The sequence below is a fragment of the Formica exsecta genome, unplaced genomic scaffold (assembly GCF_003651465.1).
Source record: "Formica exsecta isolate Colony F162 unplaced genomic scaffold, ASM365146v1 scaffold36, whole genome shotgun sequence".
Lineage (NCBI taxonomy): Eukaryota > Metazoa > Arthropoda > Insecta > Hymenoptera > Formicidae > Formica > Formica exsecta.
Window position 1 is genome coordinate 37,060 of NW_021850847.1, and position 14,669 is coordinate 51,728.

The 14,669-nt window shown below is 35.6% G+C and overlaps 1 protein-coding gene across 1 annotated transcript in view; it reads left to right on the top strand.

The window, feature by feature from the left end:
* The first annotated feature begins 7,034 nt into the window (after positions 1-7,034).
* LOC115238771 (chitin synthase chs-2) overlaps positions 7,035-14,669 on the top strand; it is a 16,190-nt gene continuing 8,555 nt past the window's right edge. Inside the window, exons 1-9 of the mRNA XM_029812833.1 lie at positions 7,035-7,264; positions 7,657-7,907; positions 8,268-8,561; positions 9,089-9,298; positions 9,737-10,081; positions 12,715-13,106; positions 13,381-13,648; positions 13,759-14,021; positions 14,238-14,458. Coding sequence (XP_029668693.1) covers positions 7,152-7,264; positions 7,657-7,907; positions 8,268-8,561; positions 9,089-9,298; positions 9,737-10,081; positions 12,715-13,106; positions 13,381-13,648; positions 13,759-14,021; positions 14,238-14,458 — 2,357 coding nt within the window. The 5' untranslated portion in view covers positions 7,035-7,151. The remainder of the gene's footprint in view (positions 7,265-7,656; positions 7,908-8,267; positions 8,562-9,088; positions 9,299-9,736; positions 10,082-12,714; positions 13,107-13,380; positions 13,649-13,758; positions 14,022-14,237; positions 14,459-14,669) is intronic.

Genomic DNA, 14,669 nt, shown 5'->3' on the forward strand with positions numbered 1-14,669 from the left:
CATTTATATATTAATAAAATATAAATATAAAATATTTAGATTTTATACATATATATATAGACAGAGAAAGATATTAGATAAATATAATCTAATTCAAAACAATATACAGACAGGTAACTCGATAAAGTGCCATCGAACGATAAGCATTTTAGCTACAGAAAAGAGTGATAAGCGTAAAAGGCGGAAGAGCTGGACATTTCAATTCCGATGCGTGAATCTACGTGTTTCTTTTTTCTTTTTCTTTTACGGTGCATCCTGTATATATATACGTAATCGCTAGAAATCGTGGGTACCGCTGTAGAACTCTTTTTCCCCTCTCAGCGATGAAATAAATAGCCAAGAGCCACGCTTCTCTTAGGAACGGCGGGAAAAATGGTTGATTCACGATCGAGCTATCGGGGACGATGAACTGGATCCGGCTGTCGGTCCACTCTCGTGTTTTTCCCCTTTTTTTATCCTTTTCCTCTCTCCTCCACCCCTGGATCTTGTTTTAAAATCCATTCTCGAAATATATCCGCCGCGTGGCAAGGTCGTTCCTTTCCACGTGACCTCGCGTTCCTTCGAGAACTCTGGCTCCTTCTGCATGCGTGACTCACACACACACACACAACGCGAACGAAATTCTTGGGCAATTCCGCGCCAGGATTCCTCTGTATATCTTGCGCTTTATCGATAGTAAATCGATAAGAGGTGAATAAGCCTTCTGCTGAATCAACCTTTTACTATCTTGGATAAATTAATCATTCGTTAAATACATCTTTTATTATCCACGATAAGTCGATTTTTGCTAAATGAAGTTATTGTGCCCGCGACATATCGATTCTTTTATCATTCTTAATATGAGCCGACTCTGAATTAAAGAAATCTTTTATTATACATTTTAATACAGACAGCAATATCTGATTTTTCGTTAAATAAATATTCCTGACAAAAACTATAATCTTCAATTTTAAAAATGTTTGCTATATCTTTAATAAATTAATTTTCTCTATTAAAAAAATTTTTTTTATCTTTCTCGATAAATTGATTTTTTATTTTTAAATCTGTTTTACAATCGGGTTCGAATTAATTTTACTCTATTTTTACTAAATAAATAAATTTTTGATTAATCGATTTTTTACCGCGTAAGCAAGTCTTTCACTGTTCCTCGACGAATAAATAGGAAAGCGCGATTTTTGCATACCACAATAGTTACCGCTACGATTAACTGATTATTAGAAACGTAGATCTTAACTGCCTCCGATCAACCGCATTTCCTTTCGCAATGCGAGCAGTTCGTCGCACCCGAACGCGCGCATCGTTCTAGAAATTTATTATTCCGAATTGGTGGCTAACGGTACGCGACTTCCTCACAGCTTCGACTCGTCGAGAATTCTAAAAAGAGAAAAGAAAATCGGTCGAGAATACAAGCTGTGATTGAAGAGATATTCTCGATGACGTTTAAATATATGGAAAAGTCTTGTCTCGATGCAGATGTCATCTTTGTGTGTGAAACATATGCTAATTAAAAAGCATGTTATTTCTGCATTTTTCTTTTGAATTTATATTATAAACTCTCGGTGACTTTGTAATCTCCATAATGTTATAGAAATGTGAAATTAAAAATAAATATTAAGAGATAAGTTTGAAATTCTTTTCATCGCGCGGATAAGTATAGCGAAAAATCATTTAAAAAAAAAATTATAAACTTAATTAATAAATGATTGATTAATTTTATAAAACAAATTAATCGAGATTAGATTTATGAATAATATAATAAAGTAGCAATTTATGAATTAATTTAATGAAACAGTTAAAAGATCGGTCAATTTAATCAAATGAGAACAGCTATTCTCTCGTTTTCGCAAATTCTTTCTGTATGAAACGCGTCTCGACAATGCATCACGACAGATACATCCATCTCCTTATCGAAAGGTGTGATGGACAGTACACAAAAAAATGTGTGGACAAAGAAAAGGGAGACAGACAGAGACGAAAGAGCGCGAAAAGCAGAAGGTCAAGAAGGGTGCGCAGCTAAGAACCACACCGAGAGACGGTGATTTTTTGCAACAGTTGGATTGAAGGGGGGAATTGCAGAGGAATACGGGGGGCAGGGTTGAGGGATATCGAATACAAATACTCGACGAGGGCGGCAACGGCCGGCGAAGTTGCAGTGGACGTCCTTGCTACGTTATCTGCCACGTCGTACACGTTTCGTTTCCCTTTCACTTTCAGTCTCTCGGAAGAGTTCAGGAACCAGAAACCCCGGATCTTACTCGCGGCTGGCGCGAACAAAGACGTACGCACCTCCCTCCCCCTACCGTACTCTCCCTCTCCGTGAATCAGATGTTAAGGAGAGATAAATTAGGCGAACACCCACGATAAACTCGATGTTAAATCGCAAATATTTTGCGTCTTTGAATTAATTGACGCTAATTAATTGGCGATTAATTACCGCTCGATCGATTCCAACTGTAACATATAAAAGAGAAAAAGAGAAATATTATTAGATAATAAAGTAGAATAGAATAATGGAATGAAAACAAATGATACTCGACAGATACAAGGAAATGCGATAGAAATGAAAACTTTGACCAGAAGCTTATCAAATTCAATAAAAGCCTTTTGATCTGAATTTTATTATGAATTTAATGTTGCGTTTTTGTAGATCATTATCAATCTAATCTCGCATTTGTGGGATTTAGAGAATCGTAACAATCATTATTCTTTGAAAAAGTATAGCGGAAAGTGATATTCAAAGAGGAAAATAGGATTTTGATATATGTATTAATTTTATATATTCAATTTTTATATTTTTTGACACGCGTTCTTCTCTAAATTTTATACATATATTTTATATAAAAATTTAGAGATATCTAAATTTCATTCTAAAATAATTTTTATAATTTTTTCCCCATAAAGTTCTTATAATATTTAAAAGATGTTTAGACGTTTCTTACAGATTTAGCGCTTGTATTTCGGTCAATCTTTAGAGTTCCTTTAGAGTTCTTGAAACTTTGTTTCTTTTGCATTTTCTAATAAGATCTTAACTGAAAGACAGTTGCATCATTCATTTAATAGAAAGAAAATGCTGCAAATGATATTGCAAATGAAAATTACGAATTTGCAGAATGGCGAAGAATCAACATCAGAATGGCGTAATACCGGGCGGTGGCGCGATGTCTGGACCGGATGATTTTTCAGATGGTGAAAGCACGCCTCTGACTCAGGACTACATCGGAAGGTAATGATGATTTCATCATTATTAATGCGATTTCTTCTCAATTTTAACTCTAAAAATCAAAAGACATTTGCAGGAATGAAAAAGATTCTAAATAAAACCGAACTTTAAGTAAATTAAAAATGAAAAACGTCAAAAATATCCAAGAAAATAAAATTTAAAAAAATATATTAAGTATTTAATAAAAAAGATTAAGAATTATATATTACGATTTATTATATGAAGATTATTTTTATTAAAATTAAGAAAAGATAAAATTTTTACTTTATATTACTAGAAAGTACATTGCACATAGAATAAAATAACGCGCAAGAAGAATTAGATTAGAAAATTCTCTGATATCGATCAAATTAATTTATGAGCTGATTAAAAAAACGACATTTCAACTGACGTAGCCAACGCACGATTGTCGAGACGAAAGGATGGGACGTATTCCGAAATCCACCGCTGAAAACCGACTCCATCTCGGGCTCCATGGCGAACCAGAAGTGCCTGGAGAGAATGGTGCAAGTGATCAAGGTCCTCGTCTATCTGCTTGTTTTCGTCATCGTGCTGGGAAGCGGCGTGGTCGCCAAGGGTACGATCCTCTTCATGACGTCGCAGCTTCAACGAGACAGAAAAATATTTTATTGCAACAAACAATTAGGTAAAGTATCAAACATAAATTTTATTCTAAAAAATTAAATTCTAACGCATATTTTTTTTTCTTTGAAAAACTAAACATTATCGTATCATAAATACGATAATTTTATTATAAATAAATAATGAGAGATTATATCATTAAAAATAGATTCTTCGTGTGATTAGATTCAAATCTTTTATTCTGAAATTATAATCTTTATATTATAATTGATAATTTATTTGTTTTATTACGATTTATGATTAATATAGGTTTTGACGTTTTTGATAACGATCTTTGGCTTTTATTCAACTTTCGCATCGACTTCCAACCAGCGGCGGTAAAGCTTCTCGTGGACCTGATGAAGAAGAATAAGAACTTGGGCGCTGCATGCGGTCGTATTCATCCAGTCGGCTCTGGTGAGATCATGCTTTGATAATTTAAATGAACATGTATTTGTAACAATTGATCAAAATGAGTCGAATTGATTCAATTATGATATATCTCGTTACTATTAAAAACATAATAATAAATTAAATTTGTGTATTATTATTATACTTTTTTAATTTATCATACATATAATCGTTCTTCCAATATAACTATGTCGATAGAAAATGTAGAGAATTTATATTATCATTTATTTTCCCCTTTTTTTATCCTTTTCCTCTCTCCTCCACCCCTGGATCTTGTTTTAAAATCCATTCTCGAAATATATCCGCCGCGTGGCAAGGTCGTTCCTTTCCACGTGACCTCGCGTTCCTTCGAGAACTCTGGCTCCTTCTGCATGCGTGACTCACACACACACACACACAACGCGAACGAAATTCTTGGGCAATTCCGCGCCAGGATTCCTCTGTATATCTTGCGCTTTATCGATAGTAAATCGATAAGAGGTGAATAAGCCTTCTGCTGAATCAACCTTTTACTATCTTGGATAAATTAATCATTCGTTAAATACATCTTTTATTATCCACGATAAGTCGATTTTTGCTAAATGAAGTTATTGTGCCCGCGACATATCGATTCTTTTATCATTCTTAATATGAGCCGACTCTGAATTAAAGAAATCTTTTATTATACATTTTAATACAGACAGCAATATCTGATTTTTCGTTAAATAAATATTCCTGACAAAAACTATAATCTTCAATTTTAAAAATGTTTGCTATATCTTTAATAAATTAATTTTCTCTATTAAAAAAATTTTTTTTATCTTTCTCGATAAATTGATTTTTTATTTTTAAATCTGTTTTACAATCGGGTTCGAATTAATTTTACTCTATTTTTACTAAATAAATAAATTTTTGATTAATCGATTTTTTACCGCGTAAGCAAGTCTTTCACTGTTCCTCGACGAATAAATAGGAAAGCGCGATTTTTGCATACCACAATAGTTACCGCTACGATTAACTGATTATTAGAAACGTAGATCTTAACTGCCTCCGATCAACCGCATTTCCTTTCGCAATGCGAGCAGTTCGTCGCACCCGAACGCGCGCATCGTTCTAGAAATTTATTATTCCGAATTGGTGGCTAACGGTACGCGACTTCCTCACAGCTTCGACTCGTCGAGAATTCTAAAAAGAGAAAAGAAAATCGGTCGAGAATACAAGCTGTGATTGAAGAGATATTCTCGATGACGTTTAAATATATGGAAAAGTCTTGTCTCGATGCAGATGTCATCTTTGTGTGTGAAACATATGCTAATTAAAAAGCATGTTATTTCTGCATTTTTCTTTTGAATTTATATTATAAACTCTCGGTGACTTTGTAATCTCCATAATGTTATAGAAATGTGAAATTAAAAATAAATATTAAGAGATAAGTTTGAAATTCTTTTCATCGCGCGGATAAGTATAGCGAAAAATCATTTAAAAAAAAAATTATAAACTTAATTAATAAATGATTGATTAATTTTATAAAACAAATTAATCGAGATTAGATTTATGAATAATATAATAAAGTAGCAATTTATGAATTAATTTAATGAAACAGTTAAAAGATCGGTCAATTTAATCAAATGAGAACAGCTATTCTCTCGTTTTCGCAAATTCTTTCTGTATGAAACGCGTCTCGACAATGCATCACGACAGATACATCCATCTCCTTATCGAAAGGTGTATGGACAGTACACAAAAAAATGTGTGGACAAAGAAAAGGGAGACAGACAGAGACGAAAGAGCGCGAAAAGCAGAAGGTCAAGAAGGGTGCGCAGCTAAGAACCACACCGAGAGACGGTGATTTTTTGCAACAGTTGGATTGAAGGGGGGAATTGCAGAGGAATACGGGGGGCAGGGTTGAGGGATATCGAATACAAATACTCGACGAGGGCGGCAACGGCCGGCGAAGTTGCAGTGGACGTCCTTGCTACGTTATCTGCCACGTCGTACACGTTTCGTTTCCCTTTCACTTTCAGTCTCTCGGAAGAGTTCAGGAACCAGAAACCCCGGATCTTACTCGCGGCTGGCGCGAACAAAGACGTACGCACCTCCCTCCCCCTACCGTACTCTCCCTCTCCGTGAATCAGATGTTAAGGAGAGATAAATTAGGCGAACACCCACGATAAACTCGATGTTAAATCGCAAATATTTTGCGTCTTTGAATTAATTGACGCTAATTAATTGGCGATTAATTACCGCTCGATCGATTCCAACTGTAACATATAAAAGAGAAAAAGAGAAATATTATTAGATAATAAAGTAGAATAGAATAATGGAATGAAAACAAATGATACTCGACAGATACAAGGAAATGCGATAGAAATGAAAACTTTGACCAGAAGCTTATCAAATTCAATAAAAGCCTTTTGATCTGAATTTTATTATGAATTTAATGTTGCGTTTTTGTAGATCATTATCAATCTAATCTCGCATTTGTGGGATTTAGAGAATCGTAACAATCATTATTCTTTGAAAAAGTATAGCGGAAAGTGATATTCAAAGAGGAAAATAGGATTTTGATATATGTATTAATTTTATATATTCAATTTTTATATTTTTTGACACGCGTTCTTCTCTAAATTTTATACATATATTTTATATAAAAATTTAGAGATATCTAAATTTCATTCTAAAATAATTTTTATAATTTTTTCCCCATAAAGTTCTTATAATATTTAAAAGATGTTTAGACGTTTCTTACAGATTTAGCGCTTGTATTTCGGTCAATCTTTAGAGTTCCTTTAGAGTTCTTGAAACTTTGTTTCTTTTGCATTTTCTAATAAGATCTTAACTGAAAGACAGTTGCATCATTCATTTAATAGAAAGAAAATGCTGCAAATGATATTGCAAATGAAAATTACGAATTTGCAGAATGGCGAAGAATCAACATCAGAATGGCGTAATACCGGGCGGTGGCGCGATGTCTGGACCGGATGATTTTTCAGATGGTGAAAGCACGCCTCTGACTCAGGACTACATCGGAAGGTAATGATGATTTCATCATTATTAATGCGATTTCTTCTCAATTTTAACTCTAAAAATCAAAAGACATTTGCAGGAATGAAAAAGATTCTAAATAAAACCGAACTTTAAGTAAATTAAAAATGAAAAACGTCAAAAATATCCAAGAAAATAAAATTTAAAAAAATATATTAAGTATTTAATAAAAAAGATTAAGAATTATATATTACGATTTATTATATGAAGATTATTTTTATTAAAATTAAGAAAAGATAAAATTTTTACTTTATATTACTAGAAAGTACATTGCACATAGAATAAAATAACGCGCAAGAAGAATTAGATTAGAAAATTCTCTGATATCGATCAAATTAATTTATGGGCTGATTAAAAAAACGACATTTCAACTGACGTAGCCAACGCACGATTGTCGAGACGAAAGGATGGGACGTATTCCGAAATCCACCGCTGAAAACCGACTCCATCTCGGGCTCCATGGCGAACCAGAAGTGCCTGGAGAGAATGGTGCAAGTGATCAAGGTCCTCGTCTATCTGCTTGTTTTCGTCATCGTGCTGGGAAGCGGCGTGGTCGCCAAGGGTACGATCCTCTTCATGACGTCGCAGCTTCAACGAGACAGAAAAATATTTTATTGCAACAAACAATTAGGTAAAGTATCAAACATAAATTTTATTCTAAAAAATTAAATTCTAACGCATATTTTTTTTTCTTTGAAAAACTAAACATTATCGTATCATAAATACGATAATTTTATTATAAATAAATAATGAGAGATTATATCATTAAAAATAGATTCTTCGTGTGATTAGATTCAAATCTTTTATTCTGAAATTATAATCTTTATATTATAATTGATAATTTATTTGTTTTATTACGATTTATGATTAATATAGGTTTTGACGTTTTTGATAACGATCTTTGGCTTTTATTCAACTTTCGATAATTATTTCTGAATTTTGATTGCCGATTTTAATTTTATCCGTTTGGGATTTCTCCCTTTATGTGCAGATCGAGAGAATCAATATACCGTAACGTTGCCCGAGGTTGAGAGGATCGCCTGGATCTGGTGCATAATAATCGCGCAGTCGATACCAGAGTTCGGCGCGCTGATGCGCAGCATTCGCATGTGCATCTTCAAGTCGTTCAAGAAGCCGCAATTGTCGCACTTTCTCCTGGTCTTCATCATGGAGACGTTTCACGTGATGGGCGTCTCCTTGATGTTCATGGCAGTACTTCCGGAACTGGACGTCGTCAAGGGGGCAATGCTGACCAATTGTGTATGCTTCATTCCCGGATTACTAGGTAATTTTATACGATTCAGTTTTTATTTATATAGTTTAGTTTCCGAATTTAAAAAAATTGTATCTTTGTTTTTAGGTTTATAAATTGTTTCTATAAATAAAATAAAACAAAACAAAAAAACATACATCTGAAAGATTGTACTATAAAAAATAGTTTAAAGAAGAAAGAGAAGAGAATAAATTAAAATTAGAAAAGGAAAGAAAAATTTAAAAAAAAAATTAATTAATTAATTAATAAAATTAAATAGAGCAGATAATTAAATAGCGTAATACAATTATCTACCAATAAAATTATATATAATATATAATTTACTGATAAACAATCTGATTTATTAAGTAGTGTAATGTGCGGAACGATTGTACGTTTCATATCAAAGGAAATAAGAACGATCTGCGCCTGCTTTCAATCGCGAGCCATCATTCGACTTTCGCGTTTCATCTTTCTACAGTTCCGTGTTAGTGAACGAATAATTAAGCGAGAAAATAGTGAAACACCGCGTGTAACGTGTATGTACGTTATTATTACAGGCCTACTTTCCCGTAACAAAAGCAAAGACGAGTCCAAGCGATTCGTTCTCGTTCTCGTCGATATCGCCGCCCTGGTCGCTCAGGCGACCAGCTTCGTCCTTTGGCCGCTGCTGGAAAACTCGAAGCATTCCCTGTGGCTGATTCCCATCGCCCTGTTCCTCGTCTCCTGCGGCTGGTGGGAAAATTATGTCTCCACGCAGAGTCGAATCGGTAAAGTTTTTGTAGGCTTACAAAAGAAAATTTAAAAAGTTTTTTATATCAATTGAATGTTAATTTATTGATTATTAGAACTCTTCTTCAAATTATAATAACGTAATCAATATGAACGAAAAATAATATCGTGTAATTTCAAATTCTACGATATAAAAGCTGGAAATTGAATAATATAAAAAAATAATATTTAGCTTGATTATATATAATTAATTTATATCAGAGATAAATAAAATTAAATAATATAAATAATATAAAATAGTATTATTAAGTTTTGTTTATTATTATTAATAATTAATAATAGAAACAAAATTAAAATAAAATTTACTTTATACGATAATATTTATTTATTATATTTATCAGTTATTCATGTTATGTCAGATAATTATGTCAGATTTCGAATATTTGTCTCCTCAATTTTCCACTTTCTTTTCACAGGTCTGATTAGAACACTCGGCAGGGTGAAAAAGGAAATGCGACTGACGCGCTATTTCACTTACATGCTGATGTCCATTTGGAAAATTGTGGCGTTCTTTATCAGTTCGATATTGATACTGTATATGAAAGGGGAGAACGTCGGTCATCTCTTCACCATGCTGAGCAGCGCTTTCAGTGAGCACAAGATCACCGTTACATCCGTCAAGTCAATCGCCGGTGGAAGTCTGCCCGATCTCTCGGAGATCGTGACCGGCGACATCACCGAGGTCCTCAACGCCGACTTCAGCACGCCCATCTACGTTCTTCTGCTACAAATCGCCGGCTCCTACTTCGCCTACATTTTCGGTAAATAAATAAAATCGAAGCTAACTTTGGATTTTTTAAACATCACAATAAATATATTTCAACTTCTTTCTTATCTGCAAAAACATTTTTTTTTAATATCAGAGAAATCAGCGAAATTTTCGTAATTATAATTAATATCCTAAAATTAATATTAAATTAAACTGGTCGATATCAGATGCACTATCCTCCAGAGGACTTGCTCGATTCGCAAGATCTTCGTATCGCTGACGTTCAGCTCCACTAGCCGGGAATAGAGCGCCTCCAGCAAGATGAGGCTGTGCGGCAACGTCTCGATCAACAGGTCCACCGGAATATCTGTCAAAGCAGCCTTCAGAGTGTAATGCGGTAGTTTCATCAGGAAGCCGGCCGCCTCCCTGTATTGTCTACCCTCGTACAATCTTAGCAGTCTGAAAGAAGGGACATAGCCGTATCCCGTTAGCATGTGTGCGATAGTTTGTTGGCGGAACTTTACATTGTATAAACCAGAACAGTGTCGGGAGAGTAGAAACAAGATTTAACTTTACGACGCAAACTATATATACCTAGACAATATATACCTAGACAAAAGTGATGTTTATGTTTATTCAATATATATATATATATATATATATATATATATATATATGTATAACAACATGTTGAACTTTAACGTTCCCCATGCATAAACCAGAGGAGACTGCACCTGGGGACTAATCAATCACGAAGGCTTCTGCATCATTAAATAATCCTGCAACCATCCGCTTCGTCATCATACTTCGGCTTATCTTAAAACGGAAAGCAATTAACATACACGCATATATACGAAGGATTGATGGGAATAACGGCAGGTGATAGTGGCCGCTGTGATCAGCACCGCGTACGCGATCGTGATGATAGCGGTGATCGTCGCCACCGCGATAAATATCGTGAAGGAGAGCGTGATGTCGCCGACCGCCTGGTTCCTGTTCCTCATTGTGAGTGAGTCCGCGATCGCGGGTCTCCTGCATCCGTACGAGGTCGGTTGCCTGCTGTACGGTGTGATCTATTACCTGGCGATACCGTCGACGTACATCCTACTAATCATATACGCGCTATGCAATCTCAACAATATCGCGTGGGGCACGCGGGAGATTAAGACGAAGAAAACATGCGCGGTAATTAATCGTCCACTTTACTAACCGACTAATCTGCACTAATCGGAATACTTTCCCCTGTAAATATTCTGGCGAACCCGGCTTTTTAAAAATTAAAAATAATATTATAATAAAATGTTCGTCTTACAAGTAAGTCGTTAATGGGTTTATTGTAGATTATTAATATTTTATTGTATTATACACAATCTATTTAATTAACGAGACTCACATTAAAATTAACGAGAAAATAGCGAAGCAAGGATCGCGTCTTTCATTGCCATTCGTGCGATTCAGGAACTCGAGCAAGAGAAGCGGGAGGCGGAAGAAGCGAAACGCAAGGCCAAGCAGAAGTCTCTGCTTGGTTTCCTGCAGAATGGCGCAGGTACCAACGACGACGATCAGGGCTCCATCGAGATATCTCTGGCTGGTTTGTTCAAGTGTCTGCTCTGTACCCACGGCAAACCGTCTGCCGAGAAGCAGCAGCTCGTAGCGATCGCGGAATCGCTCGAGCAGCTTGGCAAGAGGCTCGAGACTATCGAGAGGTATGGAAGAAGAAACGAGACAATCCATCATTTTCTGCAATCGACGAAAAATTATCGCAAAACATTTAATCAAAGTATTCCTCTCTTAAAGAGTTTACGTATTTGAGGCAGAATAAAACTGGTGAATTTTATCTAAATTATTTTAAATTTGATTTATATTTTTTTGATGCTTTCAAAAAGATTAAAAGATTCTCTTGTAGAGCGGTGGATCCTCATTCCTCCGGAAGGAGAAGAGCCTCATCCGTGGGTTCGCGAACTGCCGATCATCTCGGCGCCATCGGCGAGGATCCGGCCGAGGATGAGGAGGCCAGCGACACGGAAACGGTAACGAGTTTGAATACCGAGGGTAATCGCGATGGCAGCAACTTCCTCACGCGACCGTATTGGTTGAGCGACGATGGTTTGAAGAAAGGCGAGGTGGATGTGCTGTCACTACAGGAGGAGCAGTTCTGGAAGGATCTGTTAGAGAAGTATCTCTATCCGATCGACGAGGACAAGACGGAGAAGGTAAAACAACGAGCAAACTACTCTGAAACTGGACTTTGAATATTCCTTTAATCGGAAGAACTTGTATCTGTTTAAAATTTTCTTTGCAAATTTCTCTTGATTCATATATTTTTTCCAAATATCACGATGTAATTACGTCAAAGTAGTTTCTTAATATTATTATTTTAACTAATAATCATTTTTAAGAACTTTATTGAAGATTATTTTAACGTAATTGCTAAATCATTTTTATTCTATGTTTAAGAATTAAATGAACCGTGAAAGAAATTTAATTTCTTCTATAAAATTTGGAACTTTTAATTTTTAAACTTTGCTAATCCACATATTCTTTCTGTGTCAAAACAAATTCACAATTTTACTTAGGAATAATTTATAATCGTATTAAACAAATGGAGATTCTTTAATTTTTTTTTTTTTCAATTAATATTTAAAAATTTTTTAATTATAATTTTCTTATTATTTTATCTTTCAGGTAAATTCGCGTGCAAGATCCTGATTCAAGGTTTCAGCTACGCGTTTCCAGTGAATCTGACGATACCAGTGTCGATTTCGCTGCTCATCGCCGCCTGCGGTCTCCGCAACAGCGATCCGTGCTTTTTCCATGGCACTATCCCGGATTACCTGTTTTATGAATCGCCACCGCCGAATTTCCTCAACGACTTTGTGTCGAAACAGTATGCCTGGGTGTGGTTGCTCTGGCTGCTGTCGCAGACCTGGATCACCCTGCATATCTGGACACCCAAGTGCGAGCGTCTCGCGGCCACGGAGAAGTTATTCGTGGTGCCGATGTACAACTCTCTACTGATCGACCAGTCGATGGGATTGAACAGGCGAAGGGATGATCAACCAGAAGTCAAAGTCGAAGTAAGTCGGAATAATTCTTGTTATCATTAATTGGCATAAATTATGAATTTCTTATTATCATTAATTGGCATAAATTGTGAAGTAAATTAATATTTGATTTAAGTTTTTTAATTTTTTCACACATTTGTAAATGACTTTTTGATTTTTCAATTTCTTATTCTTCTTCTTATGTTTTAACATATTAATTCCTTAATTTTTAGTTTTTAATACAACACTGAATTACTAATCCGTAAATTTATTAACTTATAAATTAATCGATGGATCGATTCGATAGGATCTGGCGGAGATAGAGAAGGAGAAGGGCGACGGTGATTACGAGACCATCTACGAGCAGACGGATGGTTCAACTACACCTCCGTCCGCGGTGAAGAGTAGCGATCACGTAACCAGGATATACGCTTGCGCTACTATGTGGCATGAGAATAAGGAGGAGATGATGGAATTTCTGAAGAGTATCCTGCGCCTGGATGAGGACCAGTGCGCGCGGCGCGTCGCCCAGAAGTACCTCAAGGTCGTCGATCCCGATTACTATGAATTCGAAAGTGAGTTGGCGACCGATAGTTCATCCTCGATCGAATAAATCATGCTACCAGCACTTGTCGATTATTATACTTGTCGCTTTACAAACGGAAATATCTGTTATTTTTTTTAGCTCACATATTTTTCGACGACGCGTTTGAGCTGTCGGATCACGACGAGAACGAATCGCAGGTGAACAGGTTCGTGAAACTCTTAGTTGGCACGTTGGACGAGGCCGCGTCAGACGTGCATAAAACGAGGATGCACGTGAGAGCGCCCAAAAAGTATCCGACTCCTTACGGCGGACGACTGGTGTGGACTCTCCCCGGAAAGACGAAGATGATCGCCCATCTGAAGGACAAGAGCAAAATCCGACACAGGAAGCGATGGAGCCAGGTAAGTTCTCCATTCTCTTGGGATGAAACTAGAATTCAGAAATTTTGAGTTTTAGGACTTTAAAATTTCAAAATTAGAATTACTTTGATTTAACAAACTTACTTAAAGTCCGTTATTTTTGTTAAGAATTAACGTTGTGTTCTTCTCGATTCCTTAACCTTGTAACTTCTCGAATTGCTCAGATTCTTGATTTCTCGATTCCTTTTACTTATTTAGGTAATGTATATGTATTATCTACTCGGACATCGGCTAATGGAATTACCGATCAGCGTCGACCGCAAAGAGGTGATCGCCGAGAATACGTATCTGTTGACACTCGACGGCGACATCGACTTCCAACCAGCGGCGGTAAAGCTTCTCGTGGACCTGATGAAGAAGAATAAGAACTTGGGCGCTGCATGCGGTCGTATTCATCCAGTCGGCTCTGGTGAGATCATGCTTTGATAATTTAAATGAACATGTATTTGTAACAATTGATCAAAATGAGTCGAATTGATTCAATTATGATATATCTCGTTACTATTAAAAACATAATAATAAATTAAATTTGTGTATTATTATTATACTTTTTTAATTTATCATACATATAATCGTTCTTCCAATATAACTATGTCGATAGAAAATGTAGAGAATTTATATTATCATTTA